Source organism: Cynocephalus volans, chromosome 14, assembly GCF_027409185.1.
Source record: "Cynocephalus volans isolate mCynVol1 chromosome 14, mCynVol1.pri, whole genome shotgun sequence".
Taxonomy (NCBI): domain Eukaryota; kingdom Metazoa; phylum Chordata; class Mammalia; order Dermoptera; family Cynocephalidae; genus Cynocephalus; species Cynocephalus volans.
This window is the reverse complement of record NC_084473.1, coordinates 23,302,750-23,327,134: the sequence shown is the minus strand read 5'-3', so window position 1 is coordinate 23,327,134 and position 24,385 is coordinate 23,302,750. Positions and strand designations below refer to the sequence as shown.

The 24,385-nt window shown below is 40.4% G+C and overlaps 1 protein-coding gene across 5 annotated transcripts; it reads left to right on the top strand.

The window, feature by feature from the left end:
* Nucleotides 1–23: 23 nt before the first annotated feature.
* WDCP (WD repeat and coiled coil containing) lies at nt 24–20,724 on the top strand. Of its 5 annotated transcripts, XM_063078698.1 has the most exons (5): nt 24–79; nt 1,510–1,606; nt 10,049–11,888; nt 14,755–14,872; nt 16,551–20,724. In XM_063078698.1, exons 3-5 carry the CDS (start codon nt 10,068–10,070, stop codon nt 16,700–16,702), a joined length of 2,091 nt encoding a protein of 696 aa, XP_062934768.1. In that variant the 5' UTR covers nt 24–79; nt 1,510–1,606; nt 10,049–10,067; the 3' UTR covers nt 16,703–20,724. The 5 variants fall into 5 exon arrangements, 4 of the variants coding, with proteins under 4 accessions (XP_062934768.1, XP_062934767.1, XP_062934770.1 ...); XR_010021686.1 differs by lacking the exon at nt 1,510–1,606 and having other exon boundaries at nt 14,771–14,872; nt 16,551–16,640; XM_063078697.1 differs by lacking the exon at nt 1,510–1,606.
* Nucleotides 20,725–24,385: the final 3,661 nt, after the last annotated feature.

Genomic DNA, 24,385 nt, shown 5'->3' with positions numbered 1-24,385 from the left:
CTGGGGCTTCTGACCCGCGGTCTGGTGAGGCGGAGCCACTCAGGGGAGACCGAAGTTTTGTTCGGTGGTGAGACCGACGGTATTTCTTCTCCATTATCGCCGGGCCTGGCGGGTGTGGGGAGGCTGGAGGTGGGCCGGGAGGGAGGCGGAGCGGCACGTGGGGGTGGGGACCCAGGATATAGGAGGGAGATCCAGGCGTGCGGAGAGGACGGGGAGCAGGGGCGGGCCCGCACGTGAGGGGCTGGAGGATGAGGACCGAGTGAATACAGTCCCTGTGACTCACACGTGACACTTCTGGAAATGTGTCCTGAGTAAGTCTTCCAAAGTACAGAAAATGCTTTTATGCATAAAGACCTTTATCACAGCGTTATTTATTGTAGGACAACGTTGGCTGCAACCAGGTGTCTCAACAGCGAGTAGTAGTAGTTCAGGAAACTGTATCTTCACTGAGTGTTTATGAGGTGGCTTTCAAGAATAATATACAGGGCTTTTAAATAACACGGCAAAATGCTAATATATAATGTTCAGTGAAAAAAAGTGATACCAAGTTGTATAGTATGATTGAGAAAGTTTAAGAAACCAAAACAGCATAGAAAAAGATCTGGAGGGATGTAGTAATAATTTTCCTCGGATTAATGGTTTTTTGTGAATTCTCTTTTTAGTTTTTTACCGTTCTTGTGTATGATTTCTTTCTCCCGATAAGTGTGAAGAACTTGAAATTATTTTATAGTGGAAACACAGTAAACAGAGAAACAAGTTGCGGGGGGGGGGGCGGTATAGATACCTCTGTTTAAACCTACTGGAAATGCTCCGGTTCACCTAAGTTCTTTGAGCTTCACCATGAGTTAGTTGTCTTTAAAGAAGATAAAAAATAGAATAATTAAATGATCATATTCTGAGCACCAGGTCCTGGTTCTGACTACCTTTCCCATGACCCAACTAACACAGTGGTCTTTTCTCTCTCTAAAATACCCAGGGCTCTTGATTTCAGAAAGCTTATAGTCTAGAATTGAGAGAGAACGGTTGGCTTCAGGCAAAATGTAAATTTTTTTAAAAGGTAGAGAATAATTGAGGAGTACCTGAAAATCCTCAGAACCTTCCTCCTCTTGTCTTTCTGATCTTTAACAGTGAGGTTCTCAATTCCTTTGGCTTTAACTACTAACCCTGCGTCAGTGACTCCCGAATCCTTATCTCTGACATTGCTACCTTACAAATACCTTACATTTGTCACACACTACACACCCTTGTTACCTTCGAAGTATGTTCTGCCTTCTGTATCTCGGTTAGTATTCAGCAGTTTCCAAAGCTAAAAATCTGGGTGTTATCCTCAATTCTTCTTTCTTCCTCTCTACTCATATTCTATCTGATATCATTTTCTATTCAGTCTGCCTTAGAAGCATCTCTTGAATCTGGCCCTCTTTCTCTACTGAAATAGCTACAAACTTGGTTCACTTTCTCATGGCATTCAAACTATTGGCCCCTTATTAAACTTGTCAACTTTCTTCTCAGGTCCATCATGCACATTATCACGTGCACGTGTGCTAGTTCCTCCAGATTCCAGATTCTTCAGGAAATCCTTTATGACCAGAGAGATAAAGTTGGAAAGGTATATCAGTATCAGTTAATATAAGGACTTAAATTCCTAATTTTGTTTCGTTTCGTTTTGGCCGCTGGCCAGTGCGAGGATCTGAACCCATTGACCTTGCTGTTATATCACTGCACTTTACTCAGCTGAGCTAACTGGCGAGCTCAGACCTTTTGAAAGAACTTTTTTATATGTACTGTAGACTGTGGAGACTCATCAAAGATTTTTGAGCAGAAGAGCAAAATGATCAGAACTATACTTTTTAGAAAGATTATTCTGCCCAACCACACGAATCATCCAGGCTCTTTTGGGAAGAAGAGACTGATATCAAGGGGACCTCTCCTTGTTCTACCTTAAAGATAAGGAAGATGTGGTCAGGTCCTGGACTAGCACAGGAGTAGGAGGGACTGGAGCAGATTTTTGTAATTATTGTTAGGTTTTTGAGAAAAATATGACAAATTTCTTCTTGGTACTAAAGATGAAAATATTAAAATTTATTCTTCTAAAATAAACCTATGGAAACTTACTATCATGTTTGGTTTTACTTTATTCACAAATCCTTATCTTGTGCTACCCTGGCTGCTCACACCCTCAGTGACATTAGACTGAATTGGATGGCCTAAAACATGTCATTTAAATTGCCTTTGATATAATTGGCTCATTTGAAATTTTCTCTGCCCAGGAAACTGTATCATGCATTATTTATCAATAAAAGTCTTTTAAAAGTGCGTAAGAGGATATTTGTGAAAAACATACATATGACCAGTGGGATAGAGATCACAGTTTTCTTCATTAGTAGTGACAGAGAACTTATTTCTCCATTTAGCAAGCCACTGCAGAACCACTTAATGTGACATCATGTATCAGCCTGTTCCTTCTTAGTAAAAGATCCTAAGAACAAGAACGAAGCTAGCAAGGAGGTATGAGAAATAACTTACAGAAAAGTTAAAAGCAAATTACCAGGCAGTTTGGTAGAGAATACATTTCTTTGGATTTAGAGTCTGAAGACAACTTCTCAAGTTCTGTCTTTCAAACTTAACTCCTCTGTAAAACAGGGCTGAAAGATGTCCGTTGGATTCAGTGACAGGGATGGCACTGGTGGCTTGCTGAGAGCTGTTTTGGAGAAGAGATCGTAATGAATAATATTATATCTATTATTTATATAATCTATTTATAAAAAATATTTGAGGCAGCCATCTACTGGGTTGATTGGTGTAATTTTCTCCATGAATAGCATCATAGTGGGGGTACATCCAAAAATTATAATTACAGTAACTTGAAGACAAGCAGGATTAGTAGTCAAAATGCATGTTTTTGTTGTTGTTTACCTGACGCCTGCCAGTGACTTGAAATTTTGAACCGAGAACTGCTACCATAAGAGTGCTGTTATTTTGCCTATAGTGTTAATCTTTAGTATACCTGATTTTGTGATCAGGGAAGTTTGAACTAGAAGTGCCTAAATATACATTTTGGCTGCATTCTAAATGGCCAAGTATAAAAACCAATATTCCACACAGGCAATCATAGTGAACTAGCAGGACAAAAGAGAAATTTGAAATGTCATCTCTATTAAAACTTTTTTTCTTCTTTCTATTGAAATGTAATTGGTTTTACATATTTGTGGGATACAGAGTTGAGTTTTCAATACCTGTGAACACTGGCCAGCCACCAAAAAAAAATCAAAACAAAAAAACCTGTGTACAATGTGTGATGACCAAGTCAGGACGATTAGCATAATTATCATTACAAAACATATCTATTATTAAAATCCTATTATTAAAACATTTTAATAGTTAGATTCAAAAGTTTAACCTTATTTTACAGGAAAAATAATTTTGTAGCACTTCCAGCTGTTGGATTATGCTTGTGGTCACCATGCTGCATACTTTCCATGCTAAACAGCTACTTCGTTTCAACTGGGGTTGTGAGATGCAAGATGTTTGGTACCTCATTCTTATTTAACACTTTTCCCCCTTTGTTATTATGTCTGGACTGACGATTTACTCATGGATGTTGCACATAATTTTGGAGATTTTTCATCTCATGAAAATTGGAGATGACAATTTGACTCTCTGCTCTTAATTCATCCTCACAGGCTGTAAATAATTCCCAGTTAAGCCACTTACTTAATAGACTCTTGGCTAAATAGAGATTATCTTTGGTTTTTGGTTTTTGGATTTTTTGGTGACTGGCCGCTTTGTGGATCCAAACCCTTGATTTTTGTGTTATCAACGCCATGCTCAGGGCTGGCCGGTTAGCTCAGTTGGTTAGGGCACAGCCTTATAACACTAAGGTAATGGGTTTGGACCCCATATTGGCCAGCTGCCAAAAAATAAAAACAAAAGACACCATGATCTAACCAGCTGCAGTACTGGCCAGCCCTAAATAGAGTTTATTGATTTATTTTTTTGGCAGCTGGCTGGTATGGTAAATGGAGTTTAAAAGCTAAAAGTTAACTATAGTTCTTAGAGGTTTTTTGTTTAATGTTATGAATCCTAGTGTATGAAGCAATTTTACAAAGATTAGAATTATGACACTTTGGGCCGAGCCCGTGGCGCACTTTGGAGAGTGCGGCGCTGGGAGCGCGGCGACGCTCCCGCCGCGGGTTCGGATCCTATATAGGAATGGCCGGTGCACTTACTGGCTGAGTGCCGGTCACAAAAAAGACAAAAAAAAAAAAGAATTATGACACTTTAATTTCTATCACTGTGATTTATATTCTTATTTAAATTTTCATAAGTATCTGTTAGGCTAAAAAGAATGTAATGTTTTCCTTTAGTTATTCAGTTAATATAGTCTTTCTTAGTATTTATATTAGCCGCTAGTCTGTTTCTCAAAAGTCAACTATGTGAAAATTCTTAATTGTTTTTGTACTAAAATTAGTCTTTCAGTCTTTATTATTGCAACATTTTATTCTTACAGACATTATTATACATTTATGTATCAACTGAGGGAATTTCAAAGTATAATGTACCTGAGGCAGTTCTTTACTCTAAGTTAAAGAATGTTTATCTTGGGCCGGCCACGTGGCTCACTTGGGAGAGTGCGGCTCTGGTAGCGCCGAGGACGTGGGTTCAGATCCTATATAGGGATGGCTGGTGCGCTCACTGCCTGAGCGTGGTGCAGACCACACCGTGCTGAGGGTTGCGATCCCCTTACCAGTCAGACAAAAAAGAAAAAAAAAAAAAAAGAATGTTTATCTGTATTTCAAAGTAAATATTCATATATTACAACTTACCCAATTAATATGCCTTATTCTTATTACTGATTTTATGTATCTTAGGTATGTGTGAACACATACGAGTTCAGGAATGCCAGAGATTACATTAGAGTAAGCATTGGGCTATTCAGCTTTCCAAAGGCTGACATCCAAGTGAAATAGTAGATTTTGGCTGAATACTGAAGCAAAGCCAACTTTCAGTGTTTCCAACTTGAGGCTCTCTAAAGTAACATTAAGCAGGGTTCTGTACATGGGAAGATTCAGGGGGAGATTTTCATACCGTGAAGCTGACATGGAATCTACATTATAGTAATCACCAGAAATAAAGTTTTTTCTTTCTGGAATTATCCTAAGAAGAAAGCTTTTGGTCATGGCTAAATATTATCTTTATAAAATGTTAAAATTATGCCATGATTTTGATCAACATTATTTGTCCTCATGATTTAAATGATAATGTGAGTTTTTGTTTGTTTGTTTGTTTTGGCAGCTGGCTGGTATGGGGATCTAAATTCTTAACTTTGGTGTTATAACACTGAGCTAGCTAGCCAGCCCTGTGAGTTGTGTAAGATCTAGAAATTGTGCTAATATTCATGATAGTGTAACCTTTTTTTTTTTTTTTTTAATTATTCAGGAAACGAGAAATTCCTAGTGTACAGCTATATTTGGACTATATGGACTGATGGGGGAATATCTCTTATATAATATCCATTGTTTTGGTCCTTTCTTAAGAGGCTGGATTTATTTAAGAGCTGTAGAAAGTATGTCCAAATATAGTTCACAGGAGCTTTACTTAGGCAGTGTTGTAAGGGCCTGCATAAGCCTCAGCTAGCCTGATGGCATAAATGACCCGTGGGGTGCAGCATGGGTGATGAGGCTGCTGGAAGCTGTGAAGTCATGCATCTCTGTCATGCTGTAGAAAGTACTATCTTTGTACTTTCCTGTGCTGCTTTGGTCTTTTCAGCAGCCTCATCCTTAACAGCCATGGCTGATGGTTGGGTGGTATGTGCAGAGCTGTGGACCTTCTTCTTCTTTAAACTGTATATCTAGCTTCTGAGTCTAGATGAAAGGCAGTATGTTTCAGAGAACATCTGATGCCAGTTTTTCCCACAGCAGGGACTATGGGAGCAAACTGGCAGCATTCCCTTTCTAATCACAGGGCAGGGATCAGGGTTGGAAATAAAACACAATTAGAGTGTTGGACAAATTTTGGTGGGTCCTGTGCATTTCTCCTGGTTCAGGGTGGGGATAGACCAGCCTTCAAATAGCAGAAGTGGAAGACGAGCCTAGCTGTGAGTGATGTGACTCCCAAGAAATTCAGACTTGGGAAGAGTCATTAGTGTTTATAAAATGTAGTATCATTTAAGAGGGTCTTTTCTCATGCACTGACTCACTGATGAATCAGCATTTGTATTTTATAGAAGAATGTAAATCCAAAGAAATAATTTTTTTTAAAAAGTATTATAAGGGCCTAAAAGCAACAAAAATATAACCAGTATAACTCCTGGCAATATCATAACCCAACTGGAAAGTACTTATATGATGTAATTGTGGCAGAACAGTCCATCTGGAAAATACTGCCAGCACTTATGAAGTGTGCTAGAAGCAGATAGGCAAAGAGGTTAAGTCTAGTTCCTGCTGTCAGGGACTTTGCACGTTAGTTGGTGAGACAAGACATGATATGTGAAAAAGTAGCTAGTGATTCCAGGTAATAAACTGAAGACATCACATGAGTGGTCTAGACTGTAAGGGCTACAAGAGTTCAAAGGAGGAAAGAATCATTCTTAGTTCTCTGATTAAGAAAGCCCTCTCAGAAGAGATGATGTTTAAACTGGGCCTTTAATTCAACTGTCATTAAATATTTTGAATGCACCAGGTATTGTAACTACCAAGATTAATGAGTAGGAGCAAATAAGGCTGGAGAGATAAGGTAGGTCCAGATTGGGAAATGTTTTGAATGCCAAACTGAGCAATTCAGGCTTTATTGTATAGACCAGTGCTGTCCAGCAGAACTTTTTGCAGTGATGGAAATGCTCTATTCTGCACTGTCTGATATGGTAGCCACAGGTGGTGCTTGACCACATGAATGGGGCTAGTGACTGAGGAATTGACTATCCATAGACATGTAGCTAGTAACCACTTTATTGAATAAGCAGTGAGTAATCTCATCATTTTAAAGCTGATAAATGATATACTTAAAAGAGTATTTTAAGACTGGTCTTGTACAAGATGGACTGGAGGAAAAAGACAAATTAGAGGTAGAGAAAATTGAAGGAGACTTGCAGTCATCTGTGTTTAAGGTGACGATGTTCTGATTCAGGATGGTGTTAGTAGGAATGACAAGGACTGGATTTAAGAAACAGTTCTAAGAATTAACAGGATTTGGTAAGTGATTAAGATTCAGAGCCTGAGGGAAGCCTCCTGCTGGTTGATCCTAGCATTAGCTGCCAGGAGGAGAGGTGAGGGCAGATTTCATCACCAAGGCTCCTGTAATAGGGAAGGGGGGTCTCCCTCTCACATAGAAAAGAGATTGAGAAGGCAGTAGAAGGAGAAATCAAACAGCCTCTAGTTTTTAGCCTGAGTGAATTGAGAATGTTGGTATTATTAACAGAAATCGAAGGAGCTGCTATTGAGAAAGAAGTGTTATTCTTTTACATGTTAAATTTGGAAGGAATGTGGGCAAAGCTGATATTAGCCGTAATGTAAAGCCCAGCATGTGTTTGAATGCCATTGTAACTCATGAAGAAGCCAGAAAGAGTGATGCAGATCCTAGAGTAGTGTACATAGGAGGTGGTAATTGAACCCGTGGGAATGGGTGGCAGTGGAAGGAAGGAAAAGAGAGAAAAGTGATGTGAACTGAGCACTAAACTTTTGGCTCTATCCACATCTAAATAAAAACTGGAAATAAGCTGAATTCCTACCTGTAGGGGAATCATTGAATAAATTATGGTACGTGGAATACCTTACAGCTGCTTTGGATACTAGTGCAGCTACTTAAAAGTTTGATGCAGATCTATATTGCTGACTTGGAAAAGTGCCCATGATTTTAAATAGTGAATAATATGTAACATATGATTCTGGTGGTGATTGTCATTTTTTGAAAACTTCTTTCTAGTTTGGGGGCAATCTCTTTTCTATGTGAGTGGGAGACCCCCCCCTTCCCTATTATAGGAGCCTTGGTGAGGAAATTTGGCCTCACCTCTCCTCCTGGCAGCTAATGCTAGGATCAGCCAGCAGGAGGCTTGCCTCAGGTTCTGAATCTTAAGCAATTGCCGGCCAAGTGGGCAAGTGAAGGGGCGATGAAGTTAGGTTCTCAGCAGCTTTTTCCCTCAATAGTGGCAGCAGTTGTTTATTCTACCCAGCCTAACTTAATTCTGCTTGTTTTCTGGGTCTGGTTCTTTTTTTCTTTTTTTAAAAAAATTTTTTATTGTGGTAAAATACGTATAACATAAAATTTACCATCTTAGCCAGTTTTAAGTGTACAGTACAGTGGGATTGAATATATTTGTAATGTTGTGCAGCCATCACCACCATCTGTCTCCGTAATTTTTTTCATCTTGTAAAACTAAAATTCTAGAGTGGTTAAACAATGAATGCCCCAGTTTCCCTCCTCCCAGCCCTTGGCTACCACCATTCTACTTTCTGTCTCTGAGCCTGGTTCTGTTTTTTTTGGCGATTGGTTGGTATGGGGATCTGAACCCTTGACCATAGTGTTATCAGCACCACACTCTACCAAGTGAGCTAACCTGCCAGCCCTGAGACTGGTTCTTGAGACTTCTTTTTTGTTTAAGTTAGCCAGAATGGTTTCTGTTGCTAGTACCCAAGAACTCTTATTCATACCGCATTTTTTTGTTTAAAAGAAACAACATGACATATATAAAATCCTATGTTTTTGTAGCTTTCTTTAACAGTTGCAAAGGCTACACACCAAATTGTTAACAATGCTTTTATTAAGGCCTTGAGATTGGTGGAGGGGGGAGTGTGGAGGGCTAAATAGGGGTCGGCATGGGGTGTGAGGAAACAGTTTTGCTTTAGACACTCTGGTTTGTTGGAGTTGCATTGCAATGAGCATGTACTTCTTTGGGGACTGGGGGAGGCAGCTGGCCAGTACAAGGATCTGAACCCTTGACTTTGGTGTCACAACACCACACTCTAACCAACTGAGCTAACTGGCCAGCTGTTAGCATGTCCTTCTTTAGTGATTCAAATGCCTGAAGAAAAAAAAAGTTGTTCAGAATGAAAAACTTGAAAATAATTCTTGCCTAACCTACTTTATATTGTTGCAAAGACCAGGTGTAATAGAGAATGTGAAATGTTTCTCAAAATTATTAAGTGCTATTTGAATATGACAAAGTAGAAATAGTGATTTTTGAGTGTTATTTCAGTAGAGAGGTAAAAGCCATTTTGGAAGATGAAGACATAAGTGCTGATAAAGTCAGAGACATAAATGTCAGTTATTCATTGATTTGGCAGTGAAAGGATGAATAGAAATTAGATGATGGAGGAGACTTTTCTCAACTTTGTAACTGGAAAATTCACTAACTTAAAAGTTGAGCCTAGGGCTGGCTGGTTAGTTCAGTTAGCGCACAGCCTTACAACACCAAGGTCATGAGTTCAGGTCCCCATGCTGGCCAGCTGCCAAAAAAAAAAAGTTGCTCAGTTGGTTAGAGCACGGTGTTATACACCAAGGTAAATAGTTCAGATCCCTGTACCAGCCAGCTGCAAAAAAATAAAAGTACCATAAACATCAACATAGTCTCAACCTAGATTCAATAATTAACATTTTGCTACATTTGTTTTATCTCTGCATATCTATATAAAATTGGTATTTTTGTTAAACTATTTGAAAGCAAGCTGTAGTGTCATGACACTTTATCTCAAGTAATTCAACATGTGTATGTTAACAATAAGGACATTCTCCTACATAACCATAATACCATGCACTTAAGAAAATTAATAACTCTGCAATATTTTCTAATATCCATTCCGTATTCAAATTTCCCTAGTTCTAAAAATACCTTTTTTGGTAGATGATTTTATTTCCTCAATTCAATTAAAGTCTACACATTGTATTTACTTGTTTATGGCTTAGTCACCTCTAAATTTACAACATTCCTCCTCTTGGTTTATCACCCCACAGTATTGACCTGTGAAGGGTCCAAGCTAGTTTTCTTATAAAATGTCCTACATTCTGGATTTGTCTGATTATTTTCTTATGGTGTAACTTTTCTTCTTAATCTTTTCAGATAAGCTTTATCAGAAAGGATGGAGTTGGGAAAAGGAAAATTGCTCAGGACTGGACTGAATGCATTGTATCAAGCAATACACCCAGTCCATGGCCTTGCCTGGACTGATGGGAATCAGGTAGTTTTGACTGATTTACAGTTTCACAGTGGAGAGGCCAAGTTTGGGGACTCCAGAGTCATTGGACAATTTGAACATGTCTTTGGGCTGTCCTGGGCCCCACCTGGTACAGCTGACACACCCACTCTGCTTGCTGTCCAACACAAGAAGCATGTCACTGTGTGGCAGCTATGTCTCAGCACCATGGAGACAAGCAAGCAGCTGATGTCTCAGACATGTGAGATTAGAGAATCACTCCCTGTCCTTCCCCAGGGCTGTGTGTGGCACCCAAAGAATGCTGTCCTGGCTGTGTTGACTGCACAGGATGTCTCTGTTTTCCACAATGTTCACTGTGACAGTCCCCGGTTAAAAGCGGACATCAGCGCCCAGGGCCGCATTCACTGTGCGTGTTGGACCCAGGATGGCCAGAGGCTGGTGGTGGCAGTAGGCAGCAGCCTGCATTCTTATATTTGGAACAATGCTCAGAAGACTCTTCACAGGTGCTCCTTCTGCCCAGTGTTTGATTTGGACAGCCACATCTGCTCCATCAGAGCAACTGTAGACTCACAGGTTGCTATAGCCACTGAGCTTCCACTAGATAAGATCTGTGGCTTAAATGCAGCTGAAACCTTTGACGTTCCGCCTAAAGGTGATGTTCCACCAGCTATTGGTGAAGTGCCTTCTGTGGGGAAAGGGGCAATTGCTTCTGAAACAAATTCTGAAATATCAGTTTCTCCCTCCTTTTCTTCATATTCAGATCCTCTGGATCTAACTTGTATCCATTTCAATCAACCTAGGTCTGAGGGTAGTTCTCTTATTTGTCTAAGAAAAAAGGACTACTTGACAGGAACTGGCCAGGATTCTTCACATTTGGTCCTTGTGACTTTTAAGAAAGCGGTTACCATGACCAGAAAAGTCACCATTCCAGGCATTTTGGTTCCTGATCTAATAGCATTTAATCTTAAAGCACAGGTAGTGGCAGTGGCTTCCAATACCTGTAATATAATTTTGATCTATTCTGTCATTCCATCTTCTATGCCAAACGTCCAGCAAATTCAGTTAGATAAAACTGAAAGACCTAAAGGCTTAGGCTTCTTGACAGAAAAATTATTATTAATCTTGGTAGGAAAACAAAAATCCACTGATACGGCATTTCTTCCTTCTTCAAAGTCTGATCAGTATGTCATTCGCTTGATTGTTAAAGAAGTAACACTGGAAGAAAAATCTTCAATAACATCAAATGAAAGCCAGAGTGCTTATTCTAATTTCAGTGCTGTATTAAATAAGACAAACAGGAAAAAGTTAATTGAAAGTCTTTCCCCAGATTTTTGTCACCAAAACAGAGAGCTCTTGTTAACAGCTAATACCAGTAGTCAGAGTGGAAGGCCTGGAAGAACCCTTATCAATGAAATCAAAAGTCCTCTGTGCAGTGTCTGTGATGGCTCCATAGCCCTAGAGACACTAGATGCTGAGCCTGTTAACTGGTCAGCAACACTGCCCAGACACAGCAGCACACCGGACCACACCAGCACACTAGACCCTCCTAATTTGCCTCAAAGAAAGAACATGCAGAGGGAAAAGGAAACTTATCAGCTATCTAAGGAACTGGAAGTTTTATCTAAGAACCTGATTGAAATGCAGCGATGTCTTTTTGAACTCACAGACTTTCTACATAAAGGGAAGAAATCCTCTCCAGTGTATCCACTCTCTCAGGATCCTCCTTATATTCACATCATTTACCAGGTAACTTGTCCTTTGAGGAATTGCCACTATACATAAAAGCTCCTGCAGCTAGGGGTTACTGCAGGAAACATGTACCGATAAGGAAAATGGTGCTTTCATTGGACTTCACTGAACTAGACAAGGCAAGTTCAAGCAAGTTGGTATACCTTTGGTTATGTTGGCTGCTAGCCTGCCAACCAGATGGGTGTACATACCAGTATATAACATAATTTTATTAGTGCAAGGTGTGAAAAAGTGAATGACTGCACACATTCTAGCAACTTATATTTAGGAAAAAATATTTTTTTTCATTACTTATTTTGTGAAAACCTTTTCCTTATGTAATAGAGATACTCTTCCAGTTTTAAAAAAGGTTATGTTCATTTAAAGTGTTTTAATGCATTTCTTCATGCATATGCAAGCATATAAAATATTATATAATTGGGGCTGGCTGATTGGCTCATTTGGTTAGAGCATGGTGTTATAACACCAAGGTGAGAGGGTTCAGATCCCCGTACTGGCCAGCCAACAAAAAAATAAATAAAATGTTTTAATGCATCTCTATGCAAACAATAATATTACATAAATGGGATCATATCATGTTTTTATCATGAACACTTTCCTTACGCATTGAATGTGGCCCTGTTCCATCCTTTCCATAACCCACTTTTACCAGCAGCTTAACATGGATCCTTCCATATTTTTCTCCATACTCAAATAATCTAACACAGATCCTTGTATACAACGTTACTTTTAAAAAGTTTCTTGAGGGCCGGCCCTGTGGCGCACTCAGGAGAGTGCAGTGCTTGGGAGCGCAGTGGCGCTCCCGCCACGGGTTCGGATCCTATATAGTGAATGGCCGGTGTGCTCACTGGCTGAGCGCAGTGCGACGACACCACACCAAGGGTTGCGATCCCCTTACCGGTCACAAAAAGACAAAAAAGTAAGTAAATAAATAAATAAATAAAAAGTTTCTTGAAAAATAGAATTAAAAGATAATGTGAATCTTTCCATGAACTTTTTGAAGACCCCTCGTACATAGATATATAGGTATGTGTGGGGTGGTTTGTCATTGTTTTATAACAGTGAGGTCATATGGTACACTCTTTACTTCATGCTGAGAGTATGCTGCTTATTCAGTCATTCCCTTGTGACTGACATTCACTTTGTTTTCAGTTGTTGGCCACTCCAAATAGTGCTGCAGTAGTATTCTTATATGTATCTATTATTAAGTAGTACCTTTATTTCTGTTTGATTAGTTCACAGAACTGGAAGTGTAAATTGGAAGAGTATGTTTCTACTTTTAATAGAGTTGTGAGATTGCCTTTCAAAGATTTTTTTATTTAATAAGGCATCATCACATGTCCACCAGCAACATATGAACTTTCCTTTTGCTCACCAATATGATCAGTGTGAATTGTTATTTCATCTTTATTAATTTGTATTTTCTTTATTATTGGTGAATTTGAGTATGTTTTTTGGCTAATTCAATGTGAATTGCCTACTACTCATTTTTTCCTATTGGGTTATAAGTTTGTAAAAGGCTTTTGTATATTACAGATTTCTTTCTTTTTTTGGCAGCCGGCCAGTATAGGAATCAAACCCTGAACCTTGGTGTTATCAGCACCATGCTCTAAACAACTCAGCTAACCGGCCAGCCCTTTTGTATATTACAGAAATTATTGTACATGTAATGTCTTGATTTTCTTACAATATTTTATCTTTCCTTTTTTTTTTTTTCCGGCAGCTGGCTGGTAACAGGATCATACCCTGGACCTTGGTGTTATCTATGGTATACGTTTGGGCTCTTAATGTGTCTTTTTTTTTTTTCTTTTTTCTTTGCTCTCAATTTGTCTTAAATTAGAGCTAAAAATTTTTATATTTTCTTTCTCTAGGTATATTTGAAACCATTTCCTTTTTTTTTTTTTTTTTTTTAAGATGACCGGTAAGGGGATCTTAACCCTTGGTTTGGTGTTGTCAGCACCACGCTCAGCCAGTGAGCGAACCGGCCATCCCTATATAGGATCCGAACCCACGGCCTTGGTGTTCTCAGCACCGCACTCTTCCGAGCGAGCCACAGTCATTCTAAAGATGACTTAATTATTAATAACTTTTTAAAATTTCACTAAGATAACACCAAGATAAAGGGTTCAGATCCCCTTACTGGCCAGCTGTCCCCCCAATTTTTTTTTAATCATTTATTTTCATTTGAACTTTTTCTGTTTTGAACATAGTTTGTTTATTTTACTTATGTAAATCCTCTACTACTCCACTCCTTAGGGCAGTCTTTCTTGACATTTTTTCCCCAATAAAGCGTTAGGTGAGGGGCTGGCCGGCTAGCTCAGTTGGTTAGAGTGTGGTGCTGCTAACATCAAAATCCAGGTTTTGGTCCCTGTACCAGCCAGCTGCTAAAAAAGAAAGCATGAAGTTTCCTAGTTATATCTAAAGGAGCCAAGCAGTTGTTCCTTACCCTCAAATTGTGTTGCTCAGGCTGCTATCCATCCTCCTGTGGTGCTGTTTAGTCATATCCCAGGAAAGCCAGTTCCTATTGATAATGAGGTAACTGTGGGGAAAGAGTAGAGCAAAAGGAGCAGTAAATTAGCGGTTGTGTTTTGTTCTGATCCTTTAGTTGTGTTAAATAATTCAGCATAGAGCTCGTTTAAAACTAAAATTGAGTTGATAATGGTTATAAGGATTTTCAAAAACTATGTACACATTCTATTCTTAAGAAAAAGGCTGACTGGTTAGCTCAGTTGGTTAGATCATGGTGTTATAACACCAAGGATAAGGGTTCGGATCCCTGTACCGGCCAACTGCCAAAAAAAGAAGAAATGTTAACTCCATTGCTTCTGCAATCAGTTTAACAACTTTTATTTTTTATTCAAAGAAACCTTCTTATGCAGGTCCTGTTGCTGAAAAAAGAGCAATGCTTCTCTGTGATGGCAAACTAAGGCTCAGTACAGTTCAGCAGACTTTTGGCCTCTCTCTCATTGAAATGCTGCATGGTAGGTTAAATTCAGAAATTGATCCTACACAACACTCCCTCCTTCCAACAGCTATTGTATAACTTCCACTGGTAATGAAAATGAGGTGTAACAACCATTCAGTGGTTCACTAGATGGTTAACAAGTATTATTAATTGCCTACTGTATACCCAGGCCTATTATAGGTACCAAAACACATTAAAGATGGGTTCTGCCCTTAGGGAACTTGCAGCCTAGCTGGAAAAATTAAATGTACACATTAAAAAACTAAAAAAGAGTTATTCAGCGGTGTATAGCAACTTCAGGGAAATAACATAACCTCATATGTGCCTATAGCACTAAAACATAAAGATAGCACCATTGCAGAATGTTTTTTCGTTTTTGTTTTTTTTTAAGTTTAAAGATCTCAATTGCTCAATTGGCTTTATTGCAATTCTAGAATCAGGCAACTCTTCATTCTGTGTAATGGAGTAAGTGTTCCATGCAGAATATTTCTTAAAGGAGTTGTCGTTCTAATGAACAAACATGGGGGTGTGAAGGATGGTAAGGGACTGAATTGTCAGATGTAGAGCATGGTCATTTTCTTAGGCCTTAGTCTTATAACTGTAGCCACCACATTGCACATAATATATTGTTTCATTTTTTTCCCCCTTAATATTGCACCATTAGTATTTTTCTATTTTGACACATCCATTTATGTCTTCATACTTGTCATTTTTAATGGGTGGGGTTAATATTCCATTCTGAGGTGTACCATATTTCACTTTGTTATATTTTCTTTGACATTTAGGTTGTTTCCAATTTTTCTTCATTATAAATAACACTAAAAAAAACCCTCTGCATATTTTATGTGTTATTTTTGGGAGTGTAGATTTTCAGAAGGGAAATCACAGGATCAAAAGGTGAGACACATTAGACTTGAAAGAAACAGGGAAGGTCCAAGCATGTGTTGTGCTAGTGGCCCCTAGATTACCTTGGAACAAATCATTCAGGATTATCTGGGCCATTCTAGTCTAGCTCTGGTCAGCTCAGCGTCCTTAGGTGTGGAGAGGTTGGTATAGATCTATACAATAAAGAATGTTTCTCCATAGACTGTTCTCTTTTTTTTTTTTTTTTTTTTTTTAAAGATGACCGGTAAGGGGATCTTAACCCTTGATTTGGTGGTGTCAGCACCACGCTCAGCCAGTGAGTGAACCGGCCATTCCTATGTAGGATCCGAACCCGTGGCCTTGGTGTTACCAGCACCGCACTCTCCCGAGTGAGCTACGGGCCGGCCCTCCATAGACTGTTCTCAACTTCACATCGTTTCTGGAGAAACTGGTGAACAGCATGTAGATGAGGTAGCGTCCTTTCACACACAACCCCTAACACGTGCACACGTGTGCTCACAAAAGCTCAAATGCATAGCACTAAATGATAAATGCCTAGCCTGGATGAAGATGTATGTCTCTTAGCTGTGCCTAAGTGACCAACTTTGGGTGGGTATGAGTCATCAACATTCTCTTCCTGCCATATAACCTGACTCTAAATAATGCTCAGTTCTTCCATATCCCTATTCTCTGTAAAATCTTATGAGGATCACATTAAATATCATCAACTACTTATTTCTCTACTTAAAAAAACATATTTATAGCATATTTTTCTTTACCAAACAAGATAAGAAATCATAAATTGCCCATGTGTTTATTTTACTTTGCAGACTCCCACTGGATTCTTCTGTCTGCTGACAGCGAGGGCTTCATCCCATTAATTTTCACAGTCACACAGGAAATAATCATAAGAGATGGCATCTTGTCCAGGTCAGATGTCTTCAGAGACTCCCCTTTTTACAGTCTGGATCCTGTTCCTTGAAATCTTTAGAGACCTTACTGCCCAAAGTCTAGATACCACTGGCTATTCTAACTATTTAAGCAGTATTGTTTGGTATCTGCAGGGTATTTGCTGTGTAGCTTTTCAGATAAGACCATTACAAATAGTCTCTTTCCTCCACTGTGGACTCTCACCAGTGAGATCCGCTTTGTCACTCAGGGGAAGCACTTGCCATGGTTGGCCTTGCCTCTTTTCCCACTTTCCCCTTGGGCTGTGGCTCAGTGCTCAGTTTTTGTTAGATGGCTCAGAAAGTGGTTGTTTATATATTCATGACTGTGTGGTTTTGTCTAAGGGCAGAATTCCCAGAACAAAATAGTATTTGGTGCCATATGGCTTGTGTTTTATGGCCTTTCTGAGGCCATGCCCAAAGCTGCATTATAGCAGCCTTAGGAGCACTTAAAAGATACCTCAGCATTGTTATGGGTCTTTTTCTTGACTTAAAGATGAGGGTGAGGAGTGCTGCTGGAAAGCATATGCTCCAGCATATCCTTTTAAACCTCAAACCGGCAGGAATCAGCCAAGCTTAAAGGAAGACCAAAAACCCACTGACTTCTGCTCCCAGGGCTACCTGGAACAGAAAGTACTTCTGATGTTGGCTGACCCTCCCAGGGTTTAAACCCAATTCTCGCTTTCTTAAAAAATTTTGGCTGAGAAAGGTTCAGATGCTCCTAAAAACTGGCTCTGTGCATATTTTGAATGAAATTTCAAGTGATATGACCCCTCTGGATTCCACTTGAGCTTGTGCTGATGCTACTAGTACAGTGCCAAGCACAGACAAGGTCTAAGGCATGATTTTGTGCTATTGCCACTCATAATTTTCTCTGCCAGATCGTTTTATTTTCTTTTTAGTTTGGGGATCAGAAAAATTTCCTGTTTTTCTCCCAGTTATCAGCTCCCGTAGTTAACTTGTCACTTTAATTTTGTTATTTTTCTTTTCCATGCTTTCAAATTTTAGAGACCAGCATAGGATCTGTAAAAATAAGTATTTCAGGAAGTTGGAAATTTCACTGAATCTGAGGAATTTAAAAGTACAGATTATTATACTTACGGGCTAAAGTGCCAATTCAATATAGTGGAAAGAACCCTGATTCCCTTCAGATGGACACACCATTTCTCACTGCCTTCAGACAGAATCACCGATTTCAGTTATTGCAGCATAACAAATTGATCAATGTGTGGCTAGACAGAGCATATCTGCAGATAAATTGTTTCAGCCATAGAAGGTCCATTAGCACATGCACTTTTTTTCCCTCTTTCCTTTAAAATTATCTGGAAAAAAAATATTTTGTGCCCTTGGAGACTCCTGTCTGTCTGTTGCAGTTTATGAAGACAGAGCTGGACTAGGAAAGAAGCAAGGGTCCATTTTGTGGTTCAAATGCATTAGACAGCTGCTGGGATAATGGAAGTTGTGGCTACTTGTCTGTAATCAGCTGCCTGAGAGTGGTGGCTCAGGACAGGTGGAGGCCTGGCTCCATTTGCCAAGGAAATATCTGGGGTACAATGAAGTCACAACTGTTGTGAAACCTAAAGAGGGGGCTAGGAGACCCTCAAGTAAGATTAGTGTGGGTGTCTCAATGTGTATGTTATAAACACCATTTCTCAGGTCAAAATTCTGTGAGTGAGTCTTCAGTAAAATTACTAATGGTTATTGTTGCTGTTTTAATGTTTTGGTGGTATTTTCTTTGTGATTATTGCTGGTATAGAGAAATGTCCTTGATTATATATATGTATCTGTTGTCTTTGTATTTCTTCTTTTGGTGGACAGTCCGGAATATAAATTGTTGCTTCACAACAAATCTGGTTCCATGACAACTCTCATACAAGATGTTTCCTTGGCCTCTGCTATGACTATAGTCATTGGAACAATAGAAAATAATCTAGTACTTGCTAGGTTTGGAGACAGGGAAAGGAGAACTAAATTCTTTAAATTTTTGTTTAATGTTATATCGAAAATATTTTGCATAAACAAAGATAATTATAAAGTCCATTTTGCACTCATGTTTTTCTGAAATTTGAATGGGTATTATTTGATACATGCAATATATATATAAAGTAGAGGAAGGCTTAAAAATGAACCACCCACCACCTAAGAACCAGAACATCATTAGACATCATTCAAGCTCCCTGTATGTTCTTCCTTGATCCTGTCTCCATAGCTCCGCCTCAGAGATAACTAATGTCTTAATTGTTGTTTTTATCATTTCTTCATTCCTTTCTTTGTTTATAAAAAGGAGTTTCACCACCACATATGTGGGCTCCAAATGGTTCCCTGCACTGTGGTCTGGAAACTCTCAAGGCAGTAAGCTAAGGCAGGCATAAGCCTCATCTCATTTTTTATGACTCCTTTGTCGCCTGATGCCTGTTGTCTTGAAAACTGGTTTCTTATATTTTGTCCAATTTTTTGTTGTTTCAGGCATGAGGCTAGATCTGGTCTCTGTTAATCTATCCTGGCCAGAAGCAGGAGTCTTTCCATACCTTTTTTGATTTATTCCTAGGCACTTTATATTTTTGGTTGCTACAGTTAATAATGTATTTTTTAAATTGTGTTTTATAACTTGCTGCTGTAAAAAAAATCCAGTTTTTGTTAATCTTATATCCAACTACCTTGCTTAAATATACTCTTATTAATTCTAATAATTTATCTCTAGATTCTTTTTAGTTTTCTGTGTAGGCGGTCATGTCATTTTATAAATAATGACAATTTTGTTTCTTTCTAATTCTTATACCATTATCTTATTGCACTGGCTAGATCCCCTGATGAAGTGTTGAATAGAAGCAGTGATAGAGGGCATCCTTGCCTTATTCCTGATTTTAGAGGGACTGTTTCACCATTAAGAATGATGTTTGGTGGCTGGTTGGTTAGCTCACTTGGGAAAGCATAGTGCTGATAACACCAAGGTCAAGGGTTCAGATCCTCATATTGTCCAGCTGCCGGAAAAAAAAAAAATGAACAACCAGATGAAGAGGTATATAGGTCCAATTTGTTTGGAGTTTTAATGGAAGCTCCATTACATAGTCATGATTGATCAAATCATTGGCCACTGGTGATTAACTCAATCTCCAGTTCTTCTCTGCTCCCCAGAGGTAGGGGAGTGGGCTGAAAGTTCTAACCTCTTAATCACCTGGATGGTTCTTCTGGCAACCAGCCCACATCCTCCAAGAGTCACCTCATTAGCGTGAACTCATATGTTGGAAAGGGGCTTATGAATAATAAAAGATGCTCCTCTCTCTTATCATTCAGGAAGTTACAAGGGTCTTAGAAGCTGTGTACCAGGAACTGGGGCAGAGACCAAATACATATTTCTTATTACATCACAAGGACCATTTAGGATTTTTATATATTTATACAGTCACACATATATACTCAGTTTTGTTATGATGCATGTTTTGAAAACCCATATTTGTTCCAGCGTTAATTGCTATATTAGGGAATGATTAGAGCTGTTAAATAAAAATGGTTGGAGGACATTGTTTTGGACTACCTTCCTGCACTAGGTCCCAACAGACCAGACTAAAAATCAAAATGGAGTCACTCCTGCTAAGTTCCATGTCTCTTAGGTTGTGGCGTGACCTTTTGAGAAGTCAAGAGAAAGAGATAACAGCCAATTTCCCAAACAGGCCAATTTTAATCTGCAATAAGTATGATAATGAAGTTTCCTCTGCTTTAATTCTTACACAAAAGAGATAGCCTGAAAAAATCTGATGTTAACTAGTCAGTTATATTATTTCTATGGTTCTGTCTTCCTGTCCCACCTTACAAGGAGAGTAACTTTGTAATCACCAATCTGCTTTTTGTTTTTTGTTTCTGCTTTCTTTAGACTTTTTCTGTCTATAAAATCAACTTCCTCTGCTAGACTCATTGGAACACTTTTTTATTCTATTCTGTATCTAGAATTGGGCGGGTTAATAACTCAGTTGGTTAAAGAATGGAGCTGATAACGCCAAGGTCCAGGGTTTGATCCCTGTACTGGCCAGCCACCAAAAACAAAAATTGGAATCACAATAAAGCCAATCGAGATCTTTAACTAAATTTGTTGTAATTTTGTTTTTTGACAGAGCATAATGTGAATTTTCTATTGTTTATACACCAGTTTTGTCCTTACGAAACAGTAGGTTTCCTGTCAGATGAGGTTGACTGGAAAAAAAAAAAAAAACGAAGACACCAGGTGAACACAGGAAACTACCCAGCTGAAGTGAGTCCCATAGGAATACACAAATGCACACACGTACACGTCTCACACATGTAGCAGGCAGCACCATGCGTTATGAGCCACATCCATCCATACCTGGTGTTAGCAACTTTCCAGATTCAAATAACTTCCACCAGTTGATAATCACAAGCTACAACTCTTGCTTTCCGTTGTGCAGGCCACACTTTTCCATTGCACAATCCACTCAGTGTATTGGAGAGGGGGCGATGGAGTGAATGGGGGAGAAAAGAATCTTAAAAGGCACCAAGTTTTTGGTTTTGGGAGACTGGATAGATGCTGATGTAGTTTACCAGACATGCAGGAAGCACAACAAGTGCGGAGAGAAGGTGATGAGTCACATTTTAGATGTGTGCTGTTTTAACTGCCTGAAGCACACTTAGGCAGTTGGATCTGGGGATCTGAAGCTCAGCAGAGCTCAGCGTTAGAGGCAGAGTCAATAGCAGTGTGTAGGTGGAGACGCGAGTGAGATCACACCGCCCTGGGAGGCCTCAGGTGGTTAAGGAGCATCAAAGGAGAAAGAAGCAAATGAAAAGACAGAAAATGAATGGTCAGAGCTGGCTGGTTAGCTCAGTTGGTTAGGGCGTGGTGTTATGACACCACGGTCAAGAGTTAGGATCCCCTTACCAGCCAGCTGCCAAAAGAAAAAGAATGAAAAAGAGTGGTCTGCATTAATTGACCAGGCATCTAAGGTTTCTTTGGTCTGGTACTTGGTCAGGTATTATCTCATTTAATCTTCATAGCCATCCTGAGGTGTATGTAATAGTGTGCACATTTGTTCAGAAAAGAAACGGAGGTTCAGACTTGTTAAATAAGACAACCAATCACGTGGTAAAAGAGAGAAGCGACCTACAAACTCCTGTTTCCCTTTTTTCTGATGCCCAAGTCCATCCTTTCAGGTCGCACTGTCTTCTCAGAGGTGGAGGCCAAGGCCAGGTTTAATGGGTTAAGGATGAACCGCAGGTGAGGAAGAGAAGACAAGAATGGCGGGGGGTGGAGGGAGGACAGTGAAGCAGATGACTCGGAGAGGAGAAAGCTAGGGGAACAAGAAAAGACTGTTTGGGGATGAGGGTGATGTGAACATTCACTCACTCATTCAGCAAATACTCATTGAACACAACATGTGGGCACTGAGCATGTAGCGATAAATTTGTTAAAGCCCCTGCCCTTATAAAGATTATATTTTAGTGGGGGTGTTGAGCAATAAACAAGTAAACCACTGGTAAATACATAGTTGTACGTGGAGGTAGATACTACTAAGTACAAGCAAAGCAGGGGGGAGCTCCGAGAGCACTGGGGTGGAGGAAGGGCTGTGGTGGGTGAGCTGGGAACAGGAAAGGGCTCTCTGAGGAAGTGACATTTGAACTGAGACCTGATCTTGTGACACCTTGAGGCCATTGTAGTGACTAAGTTGATGGGAGGCCAGTTGGGACTGAGAGGGTATTGAGCCAAGTGAGTGGCACGATTTGGATTTAAGTGGAGATTAAGGTAGTGTATGGAGAAGGGGCAAAGGCGGATGTCTTCTCTTTGCCAGTGATAGGCCCAGGGGTTGTCCTTGGTGGCAAGGAGAGATTTCTCTTCCTGTGAAACAGGCAGACCGGCTGTGAGGGCGAGCGCCAGAAGAGGAATGTGATGGTGGGAGGCTCAGTGGGCATGTGTGAGCCGGAGGTGGGAGAATAGGAATAGTGGGAATTAAAGTGGAATCACCATACAGTCGGGGGGTAGTCGTGGTGATACCAATGTCTGGGGGACGGCCATTCCACCAACATTTTTTAAGCACTGGCTGTCTCCACAAGCTTTGGAGTCAGCCTGTCTTGGGTTCAAGATCTGTTTCCACTACCAGCTGACCTTGGGCGAGTTGCCTAATCTCTTGTCAGCCTGCTTCCTCATCTGGCCATGAGAATAATAATACCTGCTTCATAGGGCTGCTTTGAGGAAGTAACACCTTTTGGGGTATCTGTTCAGCTCATCACAGCCCCTTTTCTCTGAGATCGAACCCCTGACCCCCGGAGGTGGACCTCCTGCAGCTGTCTCTATACTGTGTAGCTCTCCTTGCTGCATCTACACTCCCAGGAAATATAGATAACATAAAATTTGGCACAATCTTCTGACCTACCCGCATTGCCCAGGTTTCCAAAGCATGACATAACTGGTAACATGATAGAAATGTTACCTTGCCTCCTGTCTCGCCAGGTACTGTTTCCACTTAGCCAGTGACATCCCAGCTTTAAGAAACTATACTCTCCTGTTGCCAGTAGCTCATGTGTGTGTGTGTGTGCCTGTGCGTGCACACCCATGCACAGTGGGAGGAGTGGGGTGGGGGCTGGAGGCAGGGACAGCCCCTTCCTGAATCAGACAGGCAATACAGAGAAACAGATCCCAGCTCTTTCTCTGGTGCCCCGTGACCTCAAGGACCCCAGCTACTCATGTCAGTGTCACAAGGGCCAGAGTTAAGGCATTGGACAGACCAGGTCAGACTCCACACACTTGCTGTGAGGTCAGATTCCTCCTTCTACTGCAGTGTTTGTGGAGGAAGCAAGATGCCGTAAGCTCTGAGGAACACTTCATGTCTGTGTGTCTGAGCGCTGGGCCTCAAGGGTCTCAGAAGTAAGAGGCAGCTGAAGATCTAAAGAGGAAATGGGCCGTGGGCTCAGGACAGCTTACCCATGGAGGGGACAGAGCTTGGGGGCTGGGGCTAAATGTGGATGGCAAGTCTGCACTTCTGGTCCCCCATTTAGGTGCCTGGACTTCTCCGGGCAGGAGTAGCTGGGGCATCAGGGCCCCCATGGGTTCCTCAACTCCCGCCCCCACAAGCCCCAACCCACATGAGCCATGGTGGCCTGCAGCCTTAGGTCACTCTAGAATCTCAACTTTGTGTTTCTTCTGAAGGAAAGGACCCCACCTCCCACGTGGTGTCCTTGGTCTGAGGAAATGCAAATCAGGGATGTATGGCTGGGGGACATGGCTAGGTTCAGTGACACTGGGCACCCTTCCCCTTCCCTCGGGGGATTCCAGGACATGAATGAGAGGGCTGTCCACCGTCATATTTTATAGACTCAATAGAAGATAAGCCTTCTCCTTTGTTTTTGAAAAAATAAACCTCAGTGGATCTTCCCCCAAAGACATGGCCTCTAGAAATTGTAGTTCTTGTGCTTTTATAAAATATCAGAGAAGTATTTCCACACAAATAGCTTTTGTTTATAAAATGATTGATCTTTGGTGGCTCGATAGCAGTCTCTGTGCACAGATGGAAACGTGTCACCAATTCCTACGAACAGAGAGAAGGGCTTGAGAAGTGCCTCCAGCGCCTGGCCCTACTCAGTCTCCTCATCTGCACTGCTGTCCCCATTCTCTCCAGGGTGTGTCGTTCTCACTGGATCTTGTCTGTCTCTCTGATTGTTATCTGCAGCATGTCCATCTGTCCCCATGCTGCCCATTCAGGTGGTGTCTCTCAGCC